A 27,557-nucleotide genomic window follows, 5' to 3' on the forward strand; every position below is an offset into this window, starting at 1 on the left:
TGCCCCCCCATTGTCTCTGTCTGTCTCCAGTGAGCACATGCACCCCATGACAAAAACCTTAAAAAAAAAAAAAGAAAGAAAAAGAAACTTTTGGGGTGTCAGAAAAGTCCTGATGCATTTTTTCATAGAAAAAAAAAAAACAGAAAAATACGTCATGACTTTTCTGACAACCCAATACTTATTGGGGGAAAATATTCACCATGCATATATTTGACGAGGGACTCATGTCTTTACAATGTAAATAATCCTTCAACAATACCTATAACCTAATGGAAAATGGACGGAAGACTAAACAAACACCTCATGTCTAATAAGCCCATAAAAACTCATTAGTCATCCAGGATATGCAAACGAGCACGGTGAGATACCATTATTTACCTCCTAGGTTGGCTAACATTAAAAAAAAAAAAAAAAACGATAACATTGAATGTTGGCAAAGACGTGGAGCAACAGTAGTTTCCATTCATTGCTGCTGGAGGGACGGGATATTACCAGAACTTCGGAGAACTCTGCCTCTTTGGCAGTTTCTTGTAAAGCTAAACATATGTCAACTCTATGACCCACACAGTCTGCTCCTAGGTATTCATTACAAGAAATGAAAACATATATCCATAAGAAGACTTGTACAAGAATGCTCACAGCAGCAAACTAATAATAGCTCATGATATTCAACGGGGAGCAAACCGAAGCCCCAGCCACAGAAGACTGGGCAAACTAACTGTGGTCTATTCCTACAAGGAGTACTGAGCCATAGGCCAGAACAGAGCTTGGCACGTGTAACAACATAAATGAACCTTGCAGACCTGAGCTGAATGGAAGGAGCTGGACACAAAGGGATGCATAGTGCACAAGACCATTCACGCGAAGCTCGAGAGCAGGCGAAATAGTGCACAAGACCATTCACGCGAAGCTCGAGAGCAGGTGTAATTAACCTCTAGAGAGAATCAGAAAGTGGCTGCTTGGGGAGGGGGGGTTCGGATTGGCGAAAGGGACATAAGGGAACGTTCTGGAATAACAGGGAAAAAAATGAAGAATTTTTTATTTAGTAGTATTATTTTTAAAATTTGCTATAGGGCACATGTGCTCACAGAGAGAGACAGTGGGGGACTGGGGCAGATGAGAAAGCAAGCTGCCAGGTCTGGGACTCAAATGGCAGTCAACCATGTGGAAGTCCAGTACCTTAACCACCACGCCACCTGCTGGCCTCATTCCTGATGAAAATATTTTTTTAAAGAATTATTTATTTCATTTCATTTATTCATTTATTTATTTTTTATTTTTTAAAGAATTATTTATTTCATTTCATTTATTCATTCATTTATTTTTATTTTTTAAAGAATTATTTATTTAATTTTATTCATTCATTCATTTGTTTTGAATTTGACCAGAGAAAGAAACAGAGAAAGAGAGAGAAAGAGAAAATGAGAAAGCAAGCCACCAGGTCCAGGACTCGAACTGTGGTTGACCACGTGGAAGTGTCTAGCATCTTAACCACCAAGCCACCTGCTGGTCCCCACATTCATTTATTTTTAATTTGACCAGAGAGAGACACACAGAGAGGGAAAGTGAGAAAGCAAGCCACCAGGTCCAGGACTCAAACCATGGCCAGCCGTGTGGGAGTGTCCAGTGCCCCAACCACCATGCTACCTGCTGGCCCCCGTGATGAAGGTATTTAAATCTTGCCTAACACAGTGATACGTAGGGTGCACAATTGTCAAAACTCATCAAACTCAACACTTCAGAACAGCATTTTATTGTGCGTAAATTTAACTTGATAGAGAAAACGTCAGTCAGATTCAGGGACGAAGGCAGCAATGAAATGTAATTTAAAATTTCGTCTTCATCTCCTGCTACAAATTTACGTGAGGCCAAGAGGTGGCGCCGTGGGAAGGGCCCAGGGATCCCCTCCCCCCCAGCACACGAGGTGTGTACACACCCGTGATCTAGGCTGGCCAAAGCTGGGGGTGGACCGCAGCGTGGAGATCTTGTTGAAAATACCGAACTGCACTCTCTCTTGTGGAAGAAATAAACATATTAGTGTTTTTGTTTTGTTTTGTTTTGTTTTTAAATAACAGAGGGGTCAGCAGATGGCATAACGGCTATGTTCCTAGACACCCATGTCGTTGACCACAATTCAAGGCCCGGATCTGGTGGCTTAAACTCACGCCGGGCGCATGTGCGTGCATGCCCAAGATCCAGAGAGGGATGCAGTGTGGCCATACCCCTTGGGGGGGGGTGAGTTCTTGCTTCTTTTCTCTGTCTTTCTGGGGAGCACATGCGCCCTATAGCAAAAACCTCTCCAAGAAAAAAAAAAAAGCTAATGGAGAAATTAGTGAACAAAACCAAAATCTTAAGGCAACACTCAGAATAAAACCAGGAGACGATGTATCCTGCACCCCCAAATACAAGTTCACTGCCTGCGAGGCCTGGGTAGGGTTGGCCTCCACTGGAGGAGGCAAGGTGGGCTGGTGTGGAGGCTGAGCACAGGAGCGTCCCCATAACTGGCAGTCAAGGGCGTCGGCAGCCTAGACTCCAAGGGGATTTAGCTGGCCCAGAGGGATAAGGGCAAGGGGCCCCGACCAAGTCTGAAGCGGCTAGAGCAGTTGAGCCTCTAGGAGCCCTTGAGACTGGCCAGGTGCTATTCCAGGAGAGCACAGGTGGAGGAGGAAACGCCAGAGGACCAAAACCAGGACCGGGGGCAGGCCAGCAGGTGGCATGGGGGTTAAGGGGGTTAAGGTAATGGCTGACCGCACGGTTCACGCCCTGGGCTCAGCACCGTGCAAAGCATGCCACAGGGCACATGCCCCAAATCGCGAGAGGAAAACGGAGAAGAGGCTGTGGCACAGCCATCCCTCCTATGGGTGACTGCTCACGTTCCCTCTCTGTCTTCTCCAGAGACCACATTCCCTATGGAAAACAAAACAAGACAAAACAAGACAAACTACTGAAAGAGAAAAAAAAGGGGGGCAGGGGCAACAGACACAAAGGAGAGAGAGCCGGCGCAGCAGGGGAGAGCAGAAGCCAGGAGCACGGACAGGAGCGGAGGGGAAGCTGCCTCTGTTAGGCTGCCAGCGAAGGCATGGCGTCGTTTTCTGTTTCTCTATGCGAAAATGCATCGAGACTTTCCTGACAACCCAATATTTGGAAAACTACCGAAGAGCAAGAGGGAGAAACCCTGCGAAGTTAGAAGAGCTGCCCCGACGCTTCCTTCTGAAATGTCAGAAAACAAAGCAAAAAGCGGACTAACTCAATTTTCCATAAAAAACAAGCAACAGAAAACCTCAAACTTCTGAAGTAAAACCCAGTAGGAAGTCATTAGAGAAAAAAGAGGCCACGGAACAGACTGCCATTTTCAACGAAAGCACACCAGAAAGGCCCGCCGGGAAACAGGGGAAGACCGTCTACGGTTTAAAACCAAAGAGACGTGAAACAAGAAGATGATATAAGACCAGAAAGAAGCCACATAGATGAGAAAGAGAAGAATTCAGAAATGAGCTGACAGAACTCAGGAAGGAATTCGACATTTAAAAAGCAAAACATAAATTCACTAGTGAAGGCTAAACTACATGGGACACGAGAGCGACTAAACACAACAAATACTGCCCTAAGAGAGACAGAGAGGAGAATACTCCACTAGAAAAGAGACGAAGAAATAGGGAGTGGGACCAGCAGTTAGTGTAATGGCTATGTCGCTGGACTCCCATGTAGCCGACCACAGTTTGAGTCCCGGACCTGGTGGCTTAGACTCATGCAGGGTGTGTGTGCATGCGTGCCCAAGATCCCGAGAGGAGAATGGAGGAGAAGGGATTGCAGCATGGCCATCCCCCTGGGGGGTGATTTCTCGCTTTCTGTCTCTCTGTCTCTGTCTTTCTGGCGAGTGCACACACCCTATAGCAAAAAATCTCTCAAAAAAAAAAAAAAAGGAAAAGAAAAGAAAGGAAACGGGAAGTGGTAGCTACTGGGTAGAGGGTACTTTGGCAGATGGAGGAAAATGTCCTAATTTAGTGGGGATGGTTGTAAAACTCTCTAAATACACTAAAAACTTTCAAATGTACGCTGTGAAAGGGTAAATTTCATGGCGTGTGAATCGTATCTCACAAGGCTGTGTTTAACCTGCTCTCTGTTGCGTACTAAATATGACAAACCGGGTAACTTATAAAGTTTATCTGGCCCCTGGCTCTGGAAGTCCCAGCTCAAGGCTTTGTCAGTGAGGGTCTTCTCGTCACTGCGCGCTGACTCGGAGCAAGAGCTGGCCCGTGTCTGTGTCCGTGTGTCTGTCTCATCCCCTCTCTTTGTAAACCCACCAGGACTCAATCACGAAGTCCCATCCCGATGACCTTAATCCTAATCACCTCCCAAGGCTTCACCTCTTAGTCCCACAGTGGGACTGCCTTTCCACCTTCTTAATTCTGTCACATCCAAATGTCACCACGTGAACGGGGGGGAGGGCACAGTCAAACCTTCCTAGCCGATGTCTATAGATACAGACCCACATCTATGGCAGGTCCTACTCTGGGCCCCATCCCAGCTCCACACATTAATTCCTAATACCTGAATGTGGAAAGGACAGACACGCAGAGGAGGAGGTGCATGTGGCAGATGGGCTATGAGGAGCGAGGCACTGGCAGAGCCTCTAAAGAAGAAACGCAGAGAAAAGGAGCAAACGATTCTAAAAACTAATTTGAGACAAGTTTCTTAAAATCCAAAGAGAGAGATGTGAAACTGCATACTGAAAAAGTATGTTAGATGAAGGATTCCGGTGCAGCTACACCCAGTCGGGAGGTGCTTTCTCCCTCTCCCGCTGTCTCTTTGGTGAGTGCGTGTGCCCTTTGGTAAGAATAATAATAAAATGATAATAATACACAACTTGTCTCCCAAACACTTCCTGCCCCAGCTCTATTTTTCTCTGTAGCGTGTTGTGCACCTCACACGTTACACATATATACTCACTCACTCGGGTTTTGTCTGGGTCCTTCTTTCAGAAGGCAAGGATTTCTGTCTGGTGTGTCCTTAGAGCCTATGACAGTGCCTGGCACCTGCCACCTGGCGGTACGTGGTGATCGAATGAATACGCTAAGGCAGAGGTGGCCTCTAGCACTGTCCTACCTGGTAAGATTCTGGCCAAGGGCCCTGCCCAGTTGTGACAGCCAAGACATTGGTGCCCAGAGAGGACAGCTCTCCTTACAGAGCAAGCCTGGGTGACATTCATCCTTATCCAGCCCAGTCGTGCCACAGGTGACACAAAGAGCCACTAGACACAGGAAGCTGCAGGTTTCAGAACCCCATGCCCAAGCCCAGGAGGCAGTGGGCTGCCCTCTAAGGTGCCCATGGAGGCCCTGGAGCCCACAGGGCCCGGGACGTGGCTTCCTCCATGATGAACATTTTCTGTCTGTAAGATGGCTCCCCACCCACAACTGATGGGTGTTTCGTGGCATCTCTCAAAGAACATCCTGACTCCCAGGGGTTCCCTGCCAATGTGCAAGAGCCATAGACTGTCACAGTTAGTTACGATTCCTCCGGAACCCTCCAAGGCCTTTGGCACCAGGCCACTGTCCACCTCTCCCACCCTGCCCGGCTCCATCTCTCGCTCATGTCTGCTTAGCCTCCTGCTGTGCCCTGTGTGGGGGGGACCCTCCCTTCTCGGGGCTTGCTCTCTCCTTCCGAAGTCAGCGAAGCCCTGCGTGGTGCCAGGCCTGGGAGCCACAGAGGAAACAAGACCACATTCCTGCCAGGAGGAGCTCCCAGGCCTGGGACAGACAGAGATGAACCTTTAAGAGGTTTTTTTTGTTTGTTTTGTTTTGTTATTAGGTGTGTGAGCTCACTGGAGAGACAGAGACAGAAAGTGAGAAATCACCTGCCCCCCCCCCAGGGGGGGATGGCCACACCACAATCCCTTCTCTGACGTTCTCCTCTCGGGATTTTGGGCACACACGTACATGCGCCCAATGTGAATTCTGAGCTGCCGGTCCAGGATTTGAACTGTGGTCGACTATGTGGGAGTCCAGTGACATAACCATTATGCCATCTGCTGGTCCCAATCCTCTTGAGAATCTTATGAAGCAGTTCTGTCTCCATTTTTCAGATAGGTAAACTGAGGTACAGAGTCTCAGGTTGCAAAGCCAGTAACTGTGGAGCTGGGCTCTGAACCCAGCTGTCCTGGGTGCAGAGCTCACCTTTAATTGCCATACACTAAAAACAGGTGGAAGCACCTACTGGGGTCGAGAGGGAGGAGAGGCTTCACGGAGGAAGTGACCGCTGGGCTGGATGGCAGGGCAGGGGTGGGCGGGTCTATGTGGAGAGAACAGCAGGACAGTACCCTGCAGAAGGTCGGCTCTCCGGGGCAGCTGGGCCATGACAAGTGTCAGAGCGGGGCTGCTGGACCTGCCAGGCCTGGAAGCCTTCTCCTGGGAGATCATTTAGTTCTGTGGGCAGTGGGGCCTGGAATGGTCTTGCTCATGGGAGCGACAGTGACGTGGTTGAATCACGGTGGCTCCCTGGGAGACTGGAAGGAGGGAGGGTGGGTGGGTAAGGGGGGAGGCTGAGGAGGAAGCAGGACCTGGGCCTGGTGCACCTGGGCATGAGGCGCATCTTCTCTTCCTCACTCCTCTTCTCACTCTGGAATCTTAGGCACTGACTCAGAAACTCAGTTTTCTCTGTGAAATGGGGGTAGAAATGCCACTGGCCTCCTAGGGTTGCTGAGAGGCTTGACTGAGTCATTGCAGGGGTATGTGCCCAGCAGAGCCTGTGCCTGGCAGGTGCCAGGAAGGGCAGCTGTGGGACCAGCAGTTAGCGTAATGGCTATGTCGCTGGACTCCCATGCAGTTGACGGTGGTTCGAGTCCCGGACCCAGTGGCTTAAACTCATGCCGGGTCCATGTGCGTGCGTGCCCAAGATCCCGAGAGGAGAATGGAGGAGAAGGGGTTGCGGCGTGGCCATCCCCCTGGGGGGTGATTTCTCGCTTTGTGTCTCTCTCTGTCTTTCTGGCGAGTGCACGTGCCCTATAGCAAAAACCTCTCCCCCTAAAAAAAAGAAAGAAAAGAAAGGGCAGCCATTGTCTCCTTGCAAAGGGCCATGTGGGGGCAGCAAGTCCCCCCTGAGAGGGGACTCCCAGTCAGGCCAGCACTCTCCTTGCAATGCAGCCTGCTTTCCTTGAGTGACCCCTCCAGGCCCTGGGGTCCAACACTCACCACCACCTTCAGGTCGGAGTTCAAGTGTCGCTGGGTGTCTGACATCTGCACCAAGATCTCACCTGCAGGAGGAGGGAGCTGCAGCCTCGGGTCGGGTCGGGGGATCTGCCCTGCCGGTGCCTCCCGCCAGAAGCCAATGGAGAGCTACTGAGCCTGGATTTGGGACCAAAGTCCAGGAATTTCCCACAGGGCTCTTGGGGACGAAGGCAGTGCTGGTCCCAGTTCTGGAACAGCCTGCAGGGAGGGGCGGGGAGGGGCTTGGGCTCCAGGATGAGAGGGTGGACTCTGGGCCCTGGGCCACAAGGCAGGTGCTGGGGTGGGAGCACTTCCTGGAAAGGCGGGGTGCCAAAGGAACCCCTCTGGACCTAGGATGGTGGGCAAGGTGGACTCCGAGCCTGAGAGGAGACATTGGAACCCAGGCAGAGGGGCCAGGAGCGTGACAGCAGGGTGGGGCCTGGGGGTGCAGGTGGGCTCAGGGGAGCAGCCCCAAGTCCAAGAGGGTGCAGTAGAAGGTGCCTTACCCAGAATCTGCGAGGTGGAGCTCTGCAGGGCCTGCTCCCCAATCTTCTGGATGGCGCTGAAGTACACCTCGGCCGCCTCGGAGAGGGCTGCAGGGTGAGGAACGAGGGGTCCAGGCCCAGCACCCCCTCCACTTGTCCCACTCTCCTGAAGACTCCCCCTTTGGTTGTGGAGGGGACACCATGGGCTCCGCACATGCGTGTGTGAGAGGGAGGGGCCTCGACGAGAGGGGACCAGGGGTAGGGCAGAGGTGGGTTCTCCCAACGCATGCAGCTGCGCCTGGCCGGGGCCTGGCACTGAGCGGGACCTCAGCACATGTCTGTCATGGGTGGGATGTGGCGTCTGTGTGTGCTGTGAGGAGGGGGCGTGAGGTGAGGCTCGGGATGGGAGTGCAGTTTGGGGTATGGCGAGGGCAGGCGGGGTGGGCAGGCTCTGACTGGGAGATCCTGGCAGGCTGGCAGGGCCTTGCCGTGGAGTTGATTAGCGCTGCTGGAGGGCGTGCTGTGGGGACGGTGCGAGGCCAGTAAGGGGCAGCTGCTTCAGCGGGGACAAGCGGTGGTGACCGTGGCTGCAGGTGTGGAGGTGGTGGTGGCTGAGGGCTGCCAGCACCGGCACTCACCATGGAAGGCCCGGAGATAGTTGTTCCCCAGGTACACCAGGTTCTCCAGGGCGGGGTTAAACTGCTCCATGATGCTCTGAGCCCCGAGGGCGAGGGCAGGGAGGGCGTGGGAGTGGGTGAGGAAGAAGAATGGTGGGCATGGGCGAGGCACTGAGCCTCAGGGCAGGGCTGAGACACCTCTGGTCTGGGGATTTCACCTGGAAACCTGGGGCCACCCCAAATCCTGGCTCTCAGCTGCGGCAGCCTCCGAGGCCACCTTGCTGGGCCCTGTCTCAAGCCAGGGTCCCCTGCAGCCAGCTCTTGCTCACACGTCCGCCCTGGCAGGACCTCGGTGCCTCCCAAGATGGAGGTAGTGCTCCTCAAGGTTCTCCTCCCCCGTCCTCTGTTGTGGCCCCCTGTGGGGCATGGCTCAGCCCTGCCTGAGTCCAGGCCTCACTGGGCGTGTGTGGCTGCTGACAGTCACCTCAAGGACAAGGACAGGTCTTGCCCTCAAGGAAGAGCAGGCTGCAGCTGCATCAGCTGTGGTGGGGCAGGCTGGGCTTGGCTTGGACTTGGGTCTCGATGCAAATCCCAGCAGCACCTCGTCTTCCCTCTGTGACCTTGAATGAGCCCTTTAACCTCCAAGGTCTCAGTTTTCTCAGCGGTTGGACAGCTGTTTATTTCCTGCCTCGCAGTCAGGGAGATGAGGTTGGCAAGAAGGGTGCCGTGTGCAGGGTGCTCAGAACAGGCCTCCACAGCTGCCGACTGCAGCAACCTCTCTGGAGTGGTGACTGGGTCTCAGGAAGGAGAGTCCCCGCCGCCGGCTCCCTCCCACCTGGACTTCCACCGGGGCCCAGGCCCCATCCTGCCTTGTCCAGCGTTTGGGAGTCAGGGGCCCTCTGATGGCGTGGCTGACTGCTCCAGGGAGCCCAAGGCTCAGCCTCGCCTGGCCCCAGGCCTTCCCTGTCAGGACACCCGCAGCTCTGCCCTCCAGGCCGTGGGCACCCGCTCACCTTATAGATGGCCATGGTGGACCTGTAGAACTGGTCCATCTCGGGGGCCATGGGGTGGGCAGCACCGGTGCCGAGCAGGAGGCTGGTGTCAGGGCAGGGCCGGGAGCTCCGGGTTGTACCCACTGGGGTGCACGGCTCAGCCGGCAGCAAGGAGGCTGCAGAGTGGGGCCTGGAGACAAGGCCTGCCCCCAGGAGGTGGCAGCTTAATTATTCACCAGCCAGGGATGTCAGAACGCGATCTGGGGCGTAACCAGAGCCGAGGAAGGCATCCTGTGACGCTGGCGGGCTCGTGTGACCTGCCCTTCAATTATTCACCCTCTGAGCCCTGGTGGTGGGCACCGTGGATGGCCATCCCCCTAGGCTGGCTGGGTAACCCCTGCCTACCCTCCTGGGCTAGGGCTGCTCAGCCCTCCCCTGGGACCCTCCCTGCCAGGCCCAGCAGAGGTGGCCCCCAGAGGTGGACAAGGCTATGGTGGGCACCAGCCTTGGGCCTGGTCTCTAGCCCCTCAGACCCCAGCTCCTTCACTGGCTGGAGGCGCAGAGTCCCCGCCCCTCCTGCCTCAAACGGGTCTCTCCCTGTTTTCACAGTGAGGCCCAAGGCACCCTCTGGGCCTGGCGACTGCCTCTGCACACCTCGTGGGCTTGTTTACGGGGCCTACAGGAAGGTGTCCCACCTCAGGGAGCCTGAGGGACAAAGCTCCTCGTGGGCACAGGAAGAGGACACTTGCTGAAGGTCAAGGGTCAAGGCTGGAGGTCAGAGCTGAGGGGGCTGCAGCGGTGAGGCTCACAGCACGGCACACACGACACAGGTGACTCAAACCCAAACCATTTATTTCAGTTTCGGGGTGGCCCCTGGAGCCCTCCCCACTCTTAAATCACCTGCGGGGAAGAATAACTTGGTTTGCTCCATTCATAGGCGCGACCTCTGGGAGCAGTGAGGGAGTTAGGGTGGGGCGCCTAGAGGGCGGGGCACCGGGAGCCGAGGGCAAAGTTGATGGGGTGTCCTGCCCCAGAGCCGGATGGGGTCGGGGTTACCCGGTCCTCTCGCCCCTGCCCCTGCCCCGGGGAAAGATGAGAGGGTGTTAGGGACTGGGGGCCACAGAGAACCTGGGGTGGGGCAGTCTTCACAGCTTGTCTGGGAGGTGGGGGGTGCAGGCGCGGGCACCCTTAGTGTTGGAGGCTACAGGGAGAGGGTCCTGTCACGCCTGGGGAGGAGCTGGGAGCAGCTCCAGGCTCCCTACGGCTGGGGGGACAGAAAGTGCCAGGGTGGGGACGGGGAGAGCTCAGGGCCAGCCTCGGCAGGGAGCTGAGACCCCTGGGTCCCAGCCTCCCTGCCCAGGCCGGCCTGCCACGCTGGCTGGGTGTGCGGGGCGGGGCCGCGGCCTCAGGGCGCCAGCAGCAGTTGGACGAGCTGCTGGAACTGCTCCCGGTGCTCGTGGATGTAGACCTCGGTCTCCCAGAGCGCGTTCACCAGCACCGTGTCGCTGACCTCGTCCAGCATGATGTCCGTCCCCAGCTGAGGGTTCAATCTGCCCAGGCCAAGGGGCTCATGTCACCCCAGCGTGGTGGGCTGGGCTGGGGACCATGGGGAAAGGGCAGGTCCATGGCAAGGGCTGGCGGAGGTTGGTGGCCTCGCAGGTCAGGTGTGGACATGGGCGGGGCTGGGGCTGGGCCGTGCGCCTCACCTGAAGTACTGGACGCCCACCATCTCGCACCAGGCCCGGGCCCGGTCCACGGCGCGCCCGTCGGGATCCGTGCACTGATGGGAAGCAGCCCATGAGGCATCAGCCCGTGCTGTACCCAGCACCCCCAGACCCCAGTCCCCACTGCCCACTAGTGGAGTGAGTGTGGGCTGCAGGGACTGTCCCAGCCGTGCAATCCTAGGGACAGGGGTCGTGGGGTGGGGAGCAGCGCTGAGTGGACAGGGCCCCATGTCCCTCCCCATAGTTTTTGTCCATTTCTGCTTTGGGTTTCCACACAAGGCCGTGTTTGAAGAAAGGGATCACAGTGAAAAGCTGCTTAAGTGCCTGCTGTAGGGGTCACGGAGGTCCTGGCCCAGCACAGAGACTGAATGAGGGGCTCCCTCTTCACCCAGCAGGCTGGAGGCTGGACAGAGTCCTGTCTCCCCCACACTCGGGCCCATGGGCAAGGCCCACACTCACACAATCCACCACCATCTTGCCCAGTTCCTTGGCCCCAAAAACAGTCTTGGCCAGTTCCCAGGGGTTGCTGGGCCGGAAGACGTCCACACAGGTCACGGGCACCTGTGGTGACCTCCCTGTCCCCAGAGAGACAACGATAGAGAGTTTCTTCACCTTGCTGTCTTGACCCTGTTGGGAACAGGACAGAGGTAGTCAGTCAGAGGGGACCTTCTTGGGGCCAGCAGGTGGCATGGTGGAGCAGGTGTTGGACTCCCGGACGGTCAACTGTGGTTTGAGCATGGGACACGTGCATGCCCAAAATCCCAGGGGAAGAATGGAGGAGAGGGAACTGTGGCATGGCCACCCCTGGGGGGGTGGGGAGACTTCTCAATTTGCCTCTCACAGTCTTTTTCTGGGGAGTGTACCTGCACTATGGCAAAGACCTAAAATGAAAGAAAAAAATTTTTAATAAAAAAAATACAGAGGGGACCTTCTCACACTTGGGGGACACTACAGGGGAGCTGGAGAGGCCCGAGGCTGGGCTTTGGGGCAGAGCACACCTGAGCACTGACCCCAGCCCCACTTGTGCAGGTGGGTGTCTGGCCATCTCTCAGAGATCCAGCCCCCTCCCCTCGGACCTGTGATCTGCTTGGGGATGCCCCTTGTGTCCCAGCAAAGGCATCCCATGCCTGCTGCTGGCCAAGGCCAGAGAGTAGCAAAGAAGGAAGGGGAGGGGACGCCCTCGGGCCTGTTTGGTGCCATGTGTTTGCACCTGTATCTCATGTAATGCTGTCCAGTCTGGAGAGGGCACTGATCTCCCCGTTCCCCAGGTGTGCAGACTCATAGCCGAGTTCAGATGGGGAGGCTGGCTCAGGCCACGGGGAGGGGGAGGCGGGGACTGAAGCTGGAACCAGGATCCTCACACTGCCCCTTTTAGCTTCAGAACCAGCTTTGCTGCCAATTTGCTGGGCCACTGGGGGAGCCACTCCCACTCTCGGCCCCACCTAGAGTGGATGCTCCTCCCACTTGCCAGTCTCTGACTCCTGTGGAAAGCTCCCCTGCCTGGTCTGGCCCTGAGGGGGGCTGCCTTCTCTGACAGCCCAGGGCCTGGCTGACACCGGGGCTGGCCCCTGGGCTTCTGGCTGACCACGCCTGCGAGGATGAGTGCACACTCAGGGCAGGGGGTGTCCTCAACCCCGGGCAGGTAACAGTGCACTGGGTCTCACCGCCAACCCCAGGCATGCGCTGGTATCACCCTATCCAGTGGCTGAAGTGAAACACGGGCAGAACCAGAACCCTAACCAAGAGGCCATCTGCTCCAGGGCCGGACCTCCCCCCCTGCTGGGCCTTGACCACTCTGCTCCCACTCCTCAGGCCAGGGGCTGCTTCTCTTCCTCTGGACCAGTGACTTGTACTGCCCTGTCCCCAGAGACCTCAGGAGGGGGTCCCCTCCTCCATGGAGCCTTTTCTGAGCCTTAGGCCCATAAGCAAGGGCAACCGTCCTCTGGAGCACCGGCAGTCCTCCATCACGGCACCCGGAAAACTTGGGAGGGGCATGTCCATGCTAACGTGTGTCCGGACTGGGCAGAGAGCAGCAGGTGTGCAGCATGCACGCTGCCCTCCAGCTAACACAGACGCGAGAAATGGGCCCCTCGCTCTTCGTCCCTCGGCACAGGCCTTGGGGTCCTGAGTGCTTTAGCCAGACCTTGCCCCCCTAGATCCAAGTATGGGGTGAAATTGGTACTGAGCAGGCCAGACATGGTGCAACGGCAAAATGCTCCACTCCGCGTGGCTGACCACGTGGGAAGGTTCTGGAGACCTCCCTGAGCCCATCAGGCACACACGTGCCCACGATCCAGGGCTGGCTGGAGGTAGGGGTGGATCCCAGGGTCAAGACCCTGTGGTGGGTGCTGTCTCTCCTTGTCCCTCTTGTTTGCGGAAGAATTTAAAAAATAAACTTAAAAAAAAGTGCTACGAAGTGCACAAAGGAATGAACTCAGGAATAGAGGCCGCTTGCTCTCCTGGGGCTGACCCTTAGGAAGGGCCACTGAAGCAGGGGTGGCAGCAGCGAGTGGGCACGTCCAGCCTCCCGACCGACACGGTGCTCACCTTGCGGATCAAGTCCTGGTTGTACTCGTGGATCTCAGTCATGGCGTCCAGCGTGGGGTTGTTGGCCAGCAGCCCGCCATCCAGGAAGCGCCCATTGGGCCGGAAGTAGGTGGGGGCTGCCCCGCTGCTTCTGGCTGCGCGCCACACCAGCTGGTCTGCAGGGGAGGTGGCACGAGGGCCCAGTGCAAAACCTGTGGGCTTGGACCTAGGGCCTGCATGTTGGGGTGGGTATGGGCAGGTGGGGGTGCAGGGAACTCTCCAGCAGCAGGACCCACACAGCCATGCTGTCTTGCCCCACCATCCCAGTGGAAGGCAGCGTGTGATGAGGACCTCTGGGGCCTCTGGAGCCTGCCCGAGACCTGACCACTCCCAGCAATGCCTGTCTCCACCAGTAAGGACCAGGGCAATGAGCGAGCTGGTGGCGGGAGAAGGTACCCGATGGGAAGCCAGCCACGCCCACCCACCACCCACAATTTCTCAGGCCACCATATCCCATGGGTGCATCAGATGTAGTTTTAACCTGAGGGACGAGTTAGAGGCTTTAGGTTAACGTTCTGGCTGAAACGAGGCTCCCGGACAGGTTCCGGAGCCTCATAATTCCGGAAGAGATGCAGTTCAGCTGGCTGCCGGTCAGACAGGGTCCCTGTGAGCATCACCCTGGGAGAGACAGGAAGGAGAGCAGCTGGCCCTCCTCTTCTTGCCCAGCATGCAGAGCCCAGGCCCTGGGTGGAAGAGTCCCCACTCCCTGGGCTCTGGATGGTGGGCTGCTCCCCCATGACCACCCAACAGGCTCCCTCTAGAGTGCTCGCAGGAGGAGGGGTCTGGTTGGTGCCGCCTCAGGAAGGTAGTCTGGTAATCTTCACTCGAACTGCTGGCGGGCTTATCCTGACATGTAGGGGTCCACTTCTGGGAAGCTGTCAGGCATGCGCAAGGCCACCAAGAACAGCATCGGGTGCTAAAGCAAGTAACCAGGAACCGAAATGTCCATCGCTGGATGGTTCAATGCACCAGGACTCACCTACCCCTTGGGGTCTGTCACCGCAGAAGGACTGAGGAAGTGCTTTATACACGCTCAGGCAGGGACGCCAAGATTTACAGTTGTGTGGCAAAGGCATGTACGGCAGTGCGTGCTCACAGGGAGACTCTGGAAGGAGCCCTGAGTGACACGTGGTGACAGAGCTGACTGCAGAGGGGAACTGCTCGGTGGCTGCAGCTGCAGGACAGCAGTGGGAGGTGACTTCCCTATGCGACCTTCAGTATTTTTTCAGTGTCACTGTGTGAGTCTACAGCCTATTAAAGAAGACCTCTACTTACGAAACACTGCTGCACGGCGCCCTTGAAAATATGTACTGATGGGGCCGGCAGGTGGCATGGTGGTCAAGGACGTTGGACTCCCACATGGCTGACCATGGTTCGAGTCCTGGACCTGACAGCTTGCTTTCTCACTTTCCCTCTCTTTCTCTTGGTCGCTTGTTCTGTCCTTCTCTGGTCAGATTAAAATAAATGAATAAAATAAAGTGAAATACAATTTAAATATATATATATATATATGTACTGAGATACTCACACATGTCCTGACTCTTTTTTTTAAAAGTTTATATATTTTTTTCATGTGTCAGAGAGCGAGAGGGAAAGACAGAGGTAGTATCTACAACAGGGTCTTGATGCTGTGATGCACCCCTGGCCTGAGTCGGCCCTGGACTATGGGCACAGACACAAACCAGGAACCTCCCCATGTAGGCGAGTCCCTCAGAGTGCTGCATTTATAGCTGTGCCACTCTCTGGCCCCTTGTCCCAGCTCTTTGACCTGAAAACTTCACTTTGGAAAACTACCCTAAATCTGAACTACGATGAAACTTCTTATATCAGGCTAATAATTTTTTTAAATAATTATTTTAATTAATTAATTAATTTACTTACTTACTTACCAGAGAGGGACAGAGTGAGAGAAAGAGGGAGAATGAGAAAGTAAGCCACCAGGTCTGGGACTCAAAACATGGTTGGCCACGTGGGAGTTCAGCGCCCTTAACCACCACACCACCTGCCAGCCCCTGAGACTAATCATTGTAATAAAACTTATTATAATGAAAAACCTAAATGGAACAATAGGAGGATAATTAAACAATGAAATGTTTTGCAACCATTCAAAATTATGCTTATAAGGGGTTCAGAGCAACACAGAAATATGTACTTTATTGTAAATAAAAATACAAAGAAAAGGGAACAAAAACCGTATTGAAAAAAATAAAAAGGATTAGTTTTCCACTTCTGGAAATACCATCGGAAAACCATTTGAACAACCCTTCCATGGAACAAAATTTAAATGCTGTAAAATATATTTTAAAAAATCTTAAAAGCACGAAAGACAATGTCAGCAGATGGCATGGTGCTTGGGGCTCTGGATCCCACATGGCCAATTCCATAGTTCAAGTCCCAGACCCGGTGGCCTGAAGGACACACTGGGCACATGTGCATATATGCCCAAAGTCCCAAGAGGAGAATGGAGAAGAAATTGCAGTGTGGCCATTTCCAAAAAAAAATTCCCTTTCTTTGTCTCTCTCCTATAAGCACATGCTCCCCAAAGCAAAAGCAAAACAAAGCAAAAAACTTTGCTGTGGCCATACAAGTGGGAGAGCACCACTGTGTGAAGGCTAAGGCTGAATGGGAGACCTGGGTTTGGTTCCCAGACCAACCCAACAGATCGGGTGCAGTGCTGTGGGCCTATGGTCCAAGCTAACTGGGAGGCTGGGGCAAGAGGGTTGTGATGTGGCATGACCCCGTCAAGAATACTCATCTCTCTCTCATAAACACACACACACATACGCACGCACACACACACACCATAACAAAACAAACATAGAAGATACATCAGGACAGAAAAAGAAACCCAAGGGTAACTCTGAGAACAAGCAGGAACTCATAGGTAAATGGAGCACAGACCCAGCTTAAACCTGAAGGCAGGTATCAAACTCAGTAAACCTGGGCTTCAGTGCAGATGGCCTCACAGGGCAAAGAAGAAATCAAAATCCAGGGCCTACCAAAGAAAAGGGTCTAAAAGGAGACCCTCCTCACATTAGGTTGGGACAAGGGCTACAAAGATGCATAAAAAATAAACTTGCCCTTTTCTTTCTCCCAGAGGTTGCAAGGAAAGTTCCCTTAGCACTGGCCGAAACAGGGAAGGAAAAAAAAAAATCACTGAAAATGTGTTACTACAAACTAATCCTCTTGTACATTTTTATCTAAATTTGTATCACCCGGGGGGGAAATTCCAAAACCTCATGTCAATAATTTATTGGGTCATTGAAAAAGTCATAACATTTTGACTTTTCCAACAACCCAATAGTTGACATGGCAATGTATCTAGATAACGGGAAGAGACAACAGAAGACACTCTCATTCTGGGCTTCGAAGAATCTGTACTATCTTCAACACTAAGGAGCAGCACATAGTTAAAAATAAAAGAAGTAGGCACACACAATGAAATAAAATACCATGAATGAGAACCAACCTGAACCACTATAAACAGCAAAATACACCTACAAAGACTGCAGATATTTGAATCATTTAACAAAGATGATAAAACAACTATGCTTGTTATATTTAAAGACATCAAAGACAAGCTTGATAATATTTTTACAGAATACAAAACTATAAATAATGACCTAGAAGTGCTGAAGAAGAATTGAAGTACAAGTCTAGAAATTTAAAAATAATAAAATGAAAAACTCAATGAGTGGGTTAAAGTGAAAGAGAGAATTAGTGAACTGGAAAACAGCTAAGAGGAAATTACTCAGAATGCAACACAGAGAGAAAAATGGTAGAAATCACAAGACAAATTAAAAGACACAGAAGACAGAAAGTCTAAAACATGTTTAGTTGGATTTAAAGAAAAGGAGAGAGAAAACTAAGCAGAGAAGAGCTAAGGAGATCATTTTTTAAAGAGATTTTTGCTATAGGGTGCGTGTGCTCACCAGAGAGACAGAAAGCAAGAAATCACCCCCCAGGGAGACAGCATGCCACAATCCCTTCTCAAAATTTTGGGCACACATGCCCTGCATGAGTTTTAACCTACCAGGTCTAGGACACAAACTGTGGTGACCAAGTGGGAGCCCAGTGCCTTAACTACTATGCCATCTGCTGACCTGAGATAAACCAAGCTTTTAGAATTAAAGACACCAATCCAAAAATTCAAGACGACCAACAAATCCTATGTAGATATTGGGATTGCTGCTCTCATAGAAGAAACACATTTTTTAAAAAGAGAAGTATTTATAAATTCTACTATAAAGAGAAAATATGTTATGACTTTTTCAATGACCCAATAAATTATTGACATGAAAGTTTTGGAATTTCCCCCCAGGTGATATGAATTTAGAATAAAAATGTACAAGAGGATTAGTTTGTAGTTACACATTTTCAGTGATTTTTTTTTTCCTCCCTGTTTGGGGCAGTGCTAAGGGAACTTTCCTTGCAACCCCTGAAGGGAAGAAAAGGGTAGGTTTATTTTTCATGCAGAAATATTTATAAATTCTACTATATTAAGAATATCCATTCCCTGGGACCAGCAGATGGCATAATTGTATTGTCACTGACCTTACACGTAGTTGACCCTGGTTTGAGCCCTGGACTCAGTTGCTTAAAACTTACACTGAGCATGTGTACATGCATGTCCAAAATCCCAAGAGGAGAATGGAGGAGAAGGGATGGCCATCCCCCCTGGGGATTGATTTCCTGTTTCCTGTCTCTCTGGTAAGTGCATGTGCCCTATAGCAAAAATCTCCCTAACCAAAAAAATTAAAAGTCGGTAGCCTAGAGGTGAAAGGAGCTGGATCCTGGCTCTAAGGCATATTCACCTGAGCTCAGAGAGGAACATCTACCTGCAACCCAGCTGTGCTATTTAGTGATGTGTTGCTAGGTAGGAGACCCTCCTCACATTAGGTTGGGACAAGGGCTACAAAGATGCATAAAAAATAAACTTGCCCTTTTCTTTCTCCCAGAGGTTGCAAGGAAAGTTCCCTTAGCACTGGCCGAAACAGGGAAGGAAAAAAAAAAATCACTGAAAATGTGTTACTACAAACTAATCCTCTTGTACATTTTTATCTAAATTTGTATCACCCGGGGGGGAAATTCCAAAACCTCATGTCAATAATTTATTGGGTCATTGAAAAAGTCATAACATTTTGACTTTTCCAACAACCCAATAGTTGACATGGCAATGTATCTAGATAACGGGAAGAGACAACAGAAGACACTCTCATTCTGGGCTTCGAAGAATCTGTACTATCTTCAACACTAAGGAGCAGCACATAGTTAAAAATAAAAGAAGTAGGCACACACAATGAAATAAAATACCATGAATGAGAACCAACCTGAACCACTATAAACAGCAAAATACACCTACAAAGACTGCAGATATTTGAATCATTTAACAAAGATGATAAAACAACTATGCTTGTTATATTTAAAGACATCAAAGACAAGCTTGATAATATTTTTACAGAATACAAAACTATAAATAATGACCTAGAAGTGCTGAAGAAGAATTGAAGTACAAGTCTAGAAATTTAAAAATAATAAAATGAAAAACTCAATGAGTGGGTTAAAGTGAAAGAGAGAATTAGTGAACTGGAAAACAGCTAAGAGGAAATTACTCAGAATGCAACACAGAGAGAAAAATGGTAGAAATCACAAGACAAATTAAAAGACACAGAAGACAGAAAGTCTAAAACATGTTTAGTTGGATTTAAAGAAAAGGAGAGAGAAAACTAAGCAGAGAAGAGCTAAGGAGATCATTTTTTAAAGAGATTTTTGCTATAGGGTGCGTGTGCTCACCAGAGAGACAGAAAGCAAGAAATCACCCCCCAGGGAGACAGCATGCCACAATCCCTTCTCAAAATTTTGGGCACACATGCCCTGCATGAGTTTTAACCTACCAGGTCTAGGACACAAACTGTGGTGACCAAGTGGGAGCCCAGTGCCTTAACTACTATGCCATCTGCTGACCTGAGATAAACCAAGCTTTTAGAATTAAAGACACCAATCCAAAAATTCAAGACGACCAACAAATCCTATGTAGATATTGGGATTGCTGCTCTCATAGAAGAAACACATTTTTTAAAAAGAGAAGTATTTATAAATTCTACTATAAAGAGAAAATATGTTATGACTTTTTCAATGACCCAATAAATTATTGACATGAAAGTTTTGGAATTTCCCCCCAGGTGATATGAATTTAGAATAAAAATGTACAAGAGGATTAGTTTGTAGTTACACATTTTCAGTGATTTTTTTTTTCCTCCCTGTTTGGGGCAGTGCTAAGGGAACTTTCCTTGCAACCCCTGAAGGGAAGAAAAGGGTAGGTTTATTTTTCATGCAGAAATATTTATAAATTCTACTATATTAAGAATATCCATTCCCTGGGACCAGCAGATGGCATAATGGTATTGTCACTGACCTTACACGTAGTTGACCCTGGTTTGAGCCCTGGACTCAGTTGCTTAAAACTTACACTGAGCATGTGTACATGCATGTCCAAAATCCCAAGAGGAGAATGGAGGAGAAGGGATGGCCATCCCCCCTGGGGATTGATTTCCTGTTTCCTGTCTCTCTGGTAAGTGCATGTGCCCTATAGCAAAAATCTCCCTAACCAAAAAAATTAAAAGAAAAAAAATCCATTAATTGGGCTGGCTCTGTAGCCTAGAGGTTAAAGGAGCTGGATCCTGGCTCTAAGGCATATTCACCTGAGCTCAGAGAGGAACATCTACCTGCAACCCAGCTGTGCTATTTAGTGATGTGTTGCTAGGTAAGAAAGGAGACAGAAAAGTTGAGGAGTCCATTTCTTGCCTGAAACAAGAACCTGTGCTCCCCTGGGTTGGGGAAGGCACTGTGATGATAGGGATTAAGGGTCTAGCTTGGGACTTGGCTAGAATTTGTGTGATGTTTTCTTCAAAATTATTTATTAGCTTGCTTAAATACTTTTAAAAATGTATGATTTAGGGGACCAGCAGTTAGTGTAATGGCTATGTCGCTGGACTCCCACGTAGTCGACGGCGGTTCAAGTCCCGGACCCAGTGGCTTAAATGCATGCCAGGCGCGTGTGCGTGCATGCCCAAGATCCCGAGAGGAGAATGGAGGAGAAGGGATTGTGGTGTGGCCATCCCCCCTGGGGGGTGATTTCTCCCTTTCTGTCTCTCTGTCTTTCTCTGTCTGGCGAGCACACGCGCCCTATAGCGAAAACCTCTCCAAAAAAAAAAAGTATGGTTTGGGGCCAGCAGATGATGTAGCAGTTATGTCCCTGGACTCCCACATGGCCAACCGTGGTTTGTTTCCTGGATCCAGCGACTTGAAACTCATAATGGACACGCGTGTGTGTGCCCGAGATCCCACGAGGAGAATGGAAGAGAAGGGATTCCAGCATGGCCATTCCCCCAGGGGGTGATTTCTCACTTTCCTTCTCCCTGTCTCTCCTCCTGGTGAGCATATACACCCTAAGGTGAAAACCTTTATGGGGGGGTACATTCTACGTGGGTTCTGGGCCTCACAAACACATGTCTCTTGGATATGAGACTTTCTCTGTCAGTCCCTGGCCTGGCTTATGTTAGTTCAAGTCTGTAGGACTTAAACTCAAGGCAGAACTGAAGCCACGTGGCATGACCTGGTAGGCTGAACAGAGAGCTAGTGCTGCTGGACTTGTAAGAAAGAGGTCGGCTACCTGTAAGAAAGAGGGCCAGTGGGTTCCTTGGCCTGGAAAGCAAGAACCAAGCCTCTAGCCAGCTGACCTCAGAGAAGGGTGGGCCGGGCATCCGCAGGCTGCTGGCCAGAGGACAGAGCCAGGTCCGTGAGCTCACTTGGCCCTCCACCCTCAGCCTGTGTCCCATGAGAGCTATTCCCCACCCTCTGCCTGCTGGCAACGGGCCTCCTCTGCTCCCCTACGGCTCTAGGGTGCGCCACCTCATCTCCAGAAGCCCCTCACTGGGGTTGGAAGAGATGCTCCCCTCACCCCAAGGCTAGAAGCAGAGCAGGACTGGGAGCCCTCTGACCCAGGGAACAGCGATGGGCTCCTGCTGGGGGCTTACTTGGGTTTCTTGACGTCCGTCATCTTGGTGTGCTCCCCAAACTCCCGCTTTAGGAACTCCTCCAGGGGCCCCGACTCGTAGGGCCTTGAGCCCCGGAACACCTCATCCTTCATGCGGAAGTATACCCCTCGCATGTAGGCCATGGACTTACCTAGGAAAAAGGGGGTCAGAGCAGACAGCCCACATGTAGGATTCAGTGGAGCAGCACATGCCTGATGGAGGGCCTGAGCACAGGGGCCGGAGGAGGAGGCACGGCCCAGGGGCTGAGCAGCCTCGGCTCTGGGCCCTTCTTCGCCACTTTCCACAGAGGCAGAAACCCCTTCAGCAGCCTCGAGGCTCTGAGCCTGTTTGTGGATTCCTCATTTTGTATGACTGTCCTTAAAGAAGGACCCCCAAAGGATGTTTATAATTAAAGGCTAGATCCACCCTAACTGTCACAGGAAACAAGTAGCACCCTGTCCTGGGCCTGCAGAGTTGAAGGTTCCAGGGGCACCGCACAGAAGAAGCTGCCCCGTCTGCTCGTGAGGCAGTGAGCTCCCCAGGCCCTGGGTGTGCAAGCAGAGGGACAGCTGACAGGAGGGCCCTATGCCCACATGTGAGGTTGAACTAGGAGACTTCTAAAATCCCTTCCATGGTTCCTGGGAGTCTGAAGACCAGGATGGGCCAGAGACAACCCCTAAAGGTTTTTGAAGGAGACGTTTGGGCCCCTGCCCACCTGCTCTGCTTAGACCTTCTGCCTGCGGGGAGGGCAGGCAGGAGTGGGTCTGAGCTGGGTCTCCTCTCATGAGACAGACCAGAGAAGATGCTGGCACTGATCCAGGGAGAGCTGGAGAGACTGCTGGAGACCCAGCCCTGACTCTGCCGGAACCACTGGGTGGCCCTCTCTGGTCCTCAGTTTCCCTAGTGCTCACCTCACAGGGCGATCGATGCTGATAATCATCTAAATGAAATGCAATACTAGTTAACAGACTGCCTGGATGCCAATTCCCTTGCAACCTGCTGACCGACACACCTCCCTCTTCCCAGGGCTATGGGACGCTAGCTTAGCAGCCTCCAAGGCTTGCTGTGCCCACGTTCCTGTAGCATGGCTGCCCCACAGGGACAGATCTAACGGGGCTCCCTGAGTAGAGCGTGCACCCAGCACAGGCCTGGCCACAGGCCTCATCTCAGGCTCTTCCCCGGCACCTCCAGAGATCCGGATCACCAGGATGCAGATTTGGAAAGTATACTGAGAAAACAGAATCTGACCAGCACCAGGGCAGGGGCGCCAGTCAGGGACGTTGAGGCCGAGGACAACACCCACCTGGGCAGGAGCTGGCCCCTGGTCTGGGAGCATCTGGCCCAGTCAGTTTCATGCAGCTTAGACAGTTCCCCAGAGGCCACCAGACTTGCCCACTGCAGCCTGCCCAGTGAGCTGGCACCCTGTCACTTCTGCAAAGCTGCAGTGCAAGGAGACGGTGCTGGGCCAGGCGTCCAGGGGTGTTCTAGCCCAGGGACCGTGGGCCACCCCTCCCTGCCTAGGGCCTGAATTTCCTGTGAATAAATGACAAAGGCCCTGGTGTCCTCACTTGGCGGTTACTCATCCCAAGACTGTCCGTGCCACCCTCTATCGGGATAGCTGTCCTCATCTGCAGCAGGCGGTGAGGCCCTGCAGGGCCGACTTTTAGGGGTGTGGGGAGGAGCACTGGAAGCAGCCCACATAAACCTGCATCCTGCACAACCCAGAACAACCCAGTTCTGCCCTCTGGGGCTGGGGGCAGCTTCTTCCAGCCTTGGACCCCAGCATGCCCACAAAGGCTTGCGCTCCCTGCTAACTGCCCCCTTCATGCAAAGTTCTGAAAACAAAGTCTCGAGCCCCCTTCTCCCCCCCCGCACCCTGCCCCCGCCACCAGGGGGTGCCCTCACTGTGCAGAATGGCCAGGGCCAGGATGCCCCCTGTGCTGGTCCCTGCCACCCAGTCGAACAGGTCCTTGGTGGCCACGCCTGAGGCCTTCTCGATGGCGATGAGGAGCTGGATGATGATAAGGCCTTTCACGCCCCCGCCGTCCAGGCAGAGCAGGTGGTCGTGACTGCAGTGGGGACAGCAAGGAGCGGAAGGTCCCATTACAGCCTGTACCTGGCATCCCACACCAGCTGAGCTTGTCAGAGCCTCTGCTGTGGAGCGCACGCCAGCAGGCAGAACCTGCCCAGGGGCTCACGTGCTGGGCCTAAGGAGGCGGTGAAGGTGGTGGAGGCGGTGGAGGAACGTGTGTAACATTCTGGGAGTGCGCAGTGGCTCAGGGGAAGGACAGCAAGGGGCAGGGCAGGGACGGCCAGGGGAGGGAGGGCTGGAACCCACAGCAGGACCGGGAATGGCTGGGGTGGGAGGGCCAGGGCCTTTCACCCAGGGCAGAAGAAGCAGGGAGAAGAGGAGCGGGGAGGAGGAGGGCAGGAAAGGGACAACATGCCAGGGACCAGGGGCATCTGCATTGCTCACTGCCCGTCCCCTTTCCCTTGAGGCAGGCACTACTCCCTGTCATCCCTTGCACATTTCTGGAAGGAAGCAGGCTCAGAGATGACGGGCATGAAGTGACACAGGTGGTGGCTGGACCTGGGCCCAGGCTTGCTGACTCCTGAGTCACACGCTCTCCAACATGCCCTGACAGCCTCCCTATCTCCTTCCAGCCCAGCCCGGGGCAGAGCCAGCGGGTGCCTGTGCTCCCTGGCCATGCCCTCGGGGAAAACACGCACAGTGCCCAGCCCTGAAACCTTTTTCTATCCCCTCATCTTTCCGTCTCAGCCTGCCACACTGCCTGAGGGAGGCCTGCCCTGAGGCCCTGGGACTCCCAGCACAGCCTGCCGGCCTCTCCTCCACACCCCAGCCTCCTGGGGCAGTCGCCTCCACCCTACCAGCCATGGTTCTTTGCTTGTCTACCCTCCCTGCCCCTCTGCAGGGAGCTCCCCAAGGGCAGAGATGGGCTCTGCTTGGTGAGCGCCGTGTGTCCAGGAGACACGGGCACCCAGTAGAGAGCTGGTAAATGAATGAGGTCTGGGTCCCCCTCCCGGGGCTGGCAGGGGAGGCCGCGGCAAACAAGGCAACACTCCTCAGGATGGGGCCGGAAGAGATCAAGCCAGGGGGCGTAGGGCTGAGCTGGGGGCTCATGGCCACGAAGGGTGGTGTCCCATGGGCCCTGACTCTTGTCTCGGCCCCACCTCCCAGGCCGCGCTCAGGCTGGCACAGGCTCCCCTAGTCCCGCTGGGGAATCTGCCTCTCCTCCGGCCAGGGCACGGAGACCCCACTCGGGAGCAGCCCCTGCACAGGTGCCCTGCACAGGTGTGTGCGTGCATGTATGCAGTGGGAGGGAAGGGCCAGGGTGCTCAGGGGGCAGGTACGTCCTGGGCACACATCACAGGTGGCCACGGGAACGAAAGGAACATGCCAAGGGGACAATGGCCCTTCAGGGCCACACCCTTCAATTTGCTGCCTGGCTCCGGGAGAGCAATCCCTGCAGGGGCTGGCACAAGCGGGGCATGGCCCAGAGCCTGCAGTAGGTAGCAAAGAGGGCAAGGCTTTGCAAGGGCTGGGTTTGAGTCCCCATTCTGTGTGACCTTGAGCAAGTCACTTCACCTCTCGGGAACTGGGGTTCTGCATCTGCAAAACAAGGCTACTACTTTCCCCCGAAAGCTGTTACATCACGGGAAACTGTCACTCAAGCGAGGGTGGGGAGGAGCAGAGTTAGTTGGAAATGCAGCGTCCTAGTAACCCGCTGTGCTGGCTGGCACTGGTTCCCGGCCACGGACTGTGCCTCAGGGTAGGGCAGCGCTCGGGCTTCTCTTTGCAATGGGCCTGAGTGTAGAGCAGGCGCTTGAGAAAGCAGCCTCCACTACTCTATGGAGGGAGGAGGGGTGAGGTGCCACTGAGACCTCTCTCCAAAGGGGATCGGATCTGGGCCGTCCGTCTCCCAAACCATGATGAGGTCTCGGAGGGTGTGCAGCAGGGCTGTCGCCAGCCCCATCGCATAACTGCGCAGGCCCCCGGTGCAGCAGGGCTGTCGCCAGCCCCATCGCAACCCTGCGCAGGCCCCTGGAGCTGCACCATCCATCATTAGTAACAAGCCAGTGCAGGCTCTGCTGTGAACTATGGAAGACCTAGGTAGTGAGCTGCCACACAGGCTGCAGTGGGGATGAGAGAAAAGCGCTGAGCCTCCTGGAGGCTGCCAGGCAAGGCTTCGTGCTTACAGCCCCGCCCATGCCACTTACGTCCGCTTCTCGTCCCTCATGGAGCTCAGGACAAAGGCTGGCTTCCGGGCCCGCGAGATGTGCATGAGGTCCTGCAGTTCTGCGAGGCACAGGGGGTACGTGCTGAGGTCAGGCACCTGTGTCCCACCGCCCCGGGGTCTCTAGAGTCAATCAGGAACTGGGCCCTCAGCCCCCACCCATCCCACTATCCCTATCATCTGCCTCCTGCCCCAGGAAGGACTCTGTTTCCAGATAAAGCCAAGGCAGAGGCCTCAGGCCCATTGACTCTCTCCCCTGCCCAGCCAGCTCCCAGGTTGTCCTCCACGTCATCTGAAACCCTGTGTCCTGGGGTCTTCAGTTCACCAAGTGTGTCTTTGCACCTCAGAGCCAAGCTACGGGCGACCACCCTGGGGTGTAAGAATCACTATTCCCAGTTTGCAGACCAGGCCCAAAGAGGTTCCAGGACTCCTCCGAGGCCACTTAGCAAAAGGACCGAGTCAGGATGCTCCTCCTCGGGGAACGAGGAAAGGGAGGCTCCTCTGAGGGCCCTTTCCTGCTGCAGGGGCTGGTGTCTGGGATCAGCCCCACCTGTCCACGCCATCCATGCCTTCTGTGCCCAAGGCCCAACTCAGACCCCACACCACACACACACAAAATGATTAGCCCCTCCCGAGCAGCCCCAGCCCAGGTGCCTGCCCAGCAGGGCCCCCCACCACACAGGCAGTCTGCAAGCAAAGCGGGACAGCCAGCTGCAAAGTAGAATCCCCCCTCACCAGGCAAGTGTAAGCAGGAGGCTGACCAGGAAAGGCATGGACTGCGTGCCAGGGAGAGAGTGGTAAGGAAGGGTGCGTGTGTCCCAGTAAGCAGCCGAGAAAAAGGAAGAGAGGTGACAAGATCTATAGCTGACTCGGGCCTGAATGGGCTCTGCAGCCTCTCAGGCGCAGGGCAGGGCGTTACCATCTGCCGCCACGCCCCAGGCCTGCCATTCAGCCTGGCTTGGGTGGGCGTCTGCCTGTAAAACTAAGAGACAGAGATGGGTGGTTGAGGGGGCAGTTCCCGGAGGGAATGGGCAGGGGAGACAAAGGTGGGGCCGGAAGGATTCACTGAGGCTGCTACCCCGCCTCTCCTGAGCTCCAGGCTGGCTACACTGCCCTGGCCGCAGGTGCTGGGGTCTGGCTGGCCAAGACTCACTTTCTGACTGTCCTCTTCAGGGGGTCCCACTAGCCCCCAGAAAACCCAGAGAAGGGTCCCTATCTCCTTTACAGCTATCTCTGTGGGCACCAAGGACATACTGTGGCGAATGGTCACCTGGTCACGAGCAAAAGCTTGCTGACCACTGATGGTGTAGCAGCAGGGCATGCAGGCCTCAGGCCTGATGGAGAAGTACACAGGGTGACGGACCTGAAGCCAGAGGCCAGGGCCCTTGGCCCTAAACAGCACTCCTAGTGGCCTACAGTGAGCCCCCAGGGGCAAGGAGAGGCAATGAGAGTACCCACCAGTGAGCACCCTGGGAAAAGCCCAGGTCAAGTCGTCCTCTCAGGGACTGCAGGACACCACCCAGGGATCCCCAGGCCCCGGGACCTCTGGTTTGCTGGCTGTACAGAGGCCAACAAATCTTGCCCTTCCACCCCCACACACCAGCTGCCTTCCACTACCTCCTCCCTGGGCCCGCTGCTTTCCAGTTGGACCGCTCAGAT

At 53.8% G+C, this 27,557-nt stretch overlaps 2 protein-coding genes across 8 annotated transcripts in view; both read right to left on the minus strand.

Moving 5' to 3' along the window:
- The window catches only part of BAIAP2L2 (BAR/IMD domain containing adaptor protein 2 like 2), a 35,731-nt gene extending 26,375 nt beyond the window's left edge, over positions 1-9,356 (minus strand). The window contains exons 1-5 of the mRNA XM_027774512.1: positions 9,318-9,356; positions 8,326-8,401; positions 8,144-8,207; positions 7,709-7,866; positions 7,188-7,249 (exon numbers count right to left, since the gene is read on the minus strand). Coding sequence (XP_027630313.1) covers positions 7,188-7,249; positions 7,709-7,866; positions 8,144-8,207; positions 8,326-8,401; positions 9,318-9,356 — 399 coding nt within the window. The remainder of the gene's footprint in view (positions 1-7,187; positions 7,250-7,708; positions 7,867-8,143; positions 8,208-8,325; positions 8,402-9,317) is intronic.
- A 1,298-nt stretch (positions 9,357-10,654) lies between these two features.
- PLA2G6 (phospholipase A2 group VI) overlaps positions 10,655-27,557 on the minus strand; it is a 72,081-nt gene continuing 55,178 nt past the window's right edge. For 6 of the 7 annotated variants that reach the window (XM_006155348.1, XM_006155345.1, XM_006155347.3 and 3 more), the window contains 8 exons: positions 25,882-25,960; positions 23,548-23,711; positions 21,643-21,793; positions 14,088-14,224; positions 13,568-13,722; positions 11,480-11,647; positions 11,003-11,076; positions 10,655-10,846 (listed from right to left, as the gene is read on the minus strand). In XM_006155348.1, the coding sequence (XP_006155410.1) occupies positions 10,702-10,846; positions 11,003-11,076; positions 11,480-11,647; positions 13,568-13,722; positions 14,088-14,224; positions 21,643-21,793; positions 23,548-23,711; positions 25,882-25,960 (1,073 nt within the window). In that variant the 3' untranslated portion in view covers positions 10,655-10,701. The remainder of the gene's footprint in view (positions 10,847-11,002; positions 11,077-11,479; positions 11,648-13,567; positions 13,723-14,087; positions 14,225-21,642; positions 21,794-23,547; positions 23,712-25,881; positions 25,961-27,557) is intronic. The other variant, XM_027774520.1, reaches the window with a different exon arrangement.

The sequence above is a fragment of the Tupaia chinensis genome, unplaced genomic scaffold (assembly GCF_000334495.1).
Source record: "Tupaia chinensis unplaced genomic scaffold, TupChi_1.0 Scaffold000450_1, whole genome shotgun sequence".
Classification (NCBI taxonomy): Eukaryota; Metazoa; Chordata; class Mammalia; order Scandentia; family Tupaiidae; genus Tupaia; species Tupaia belangeri.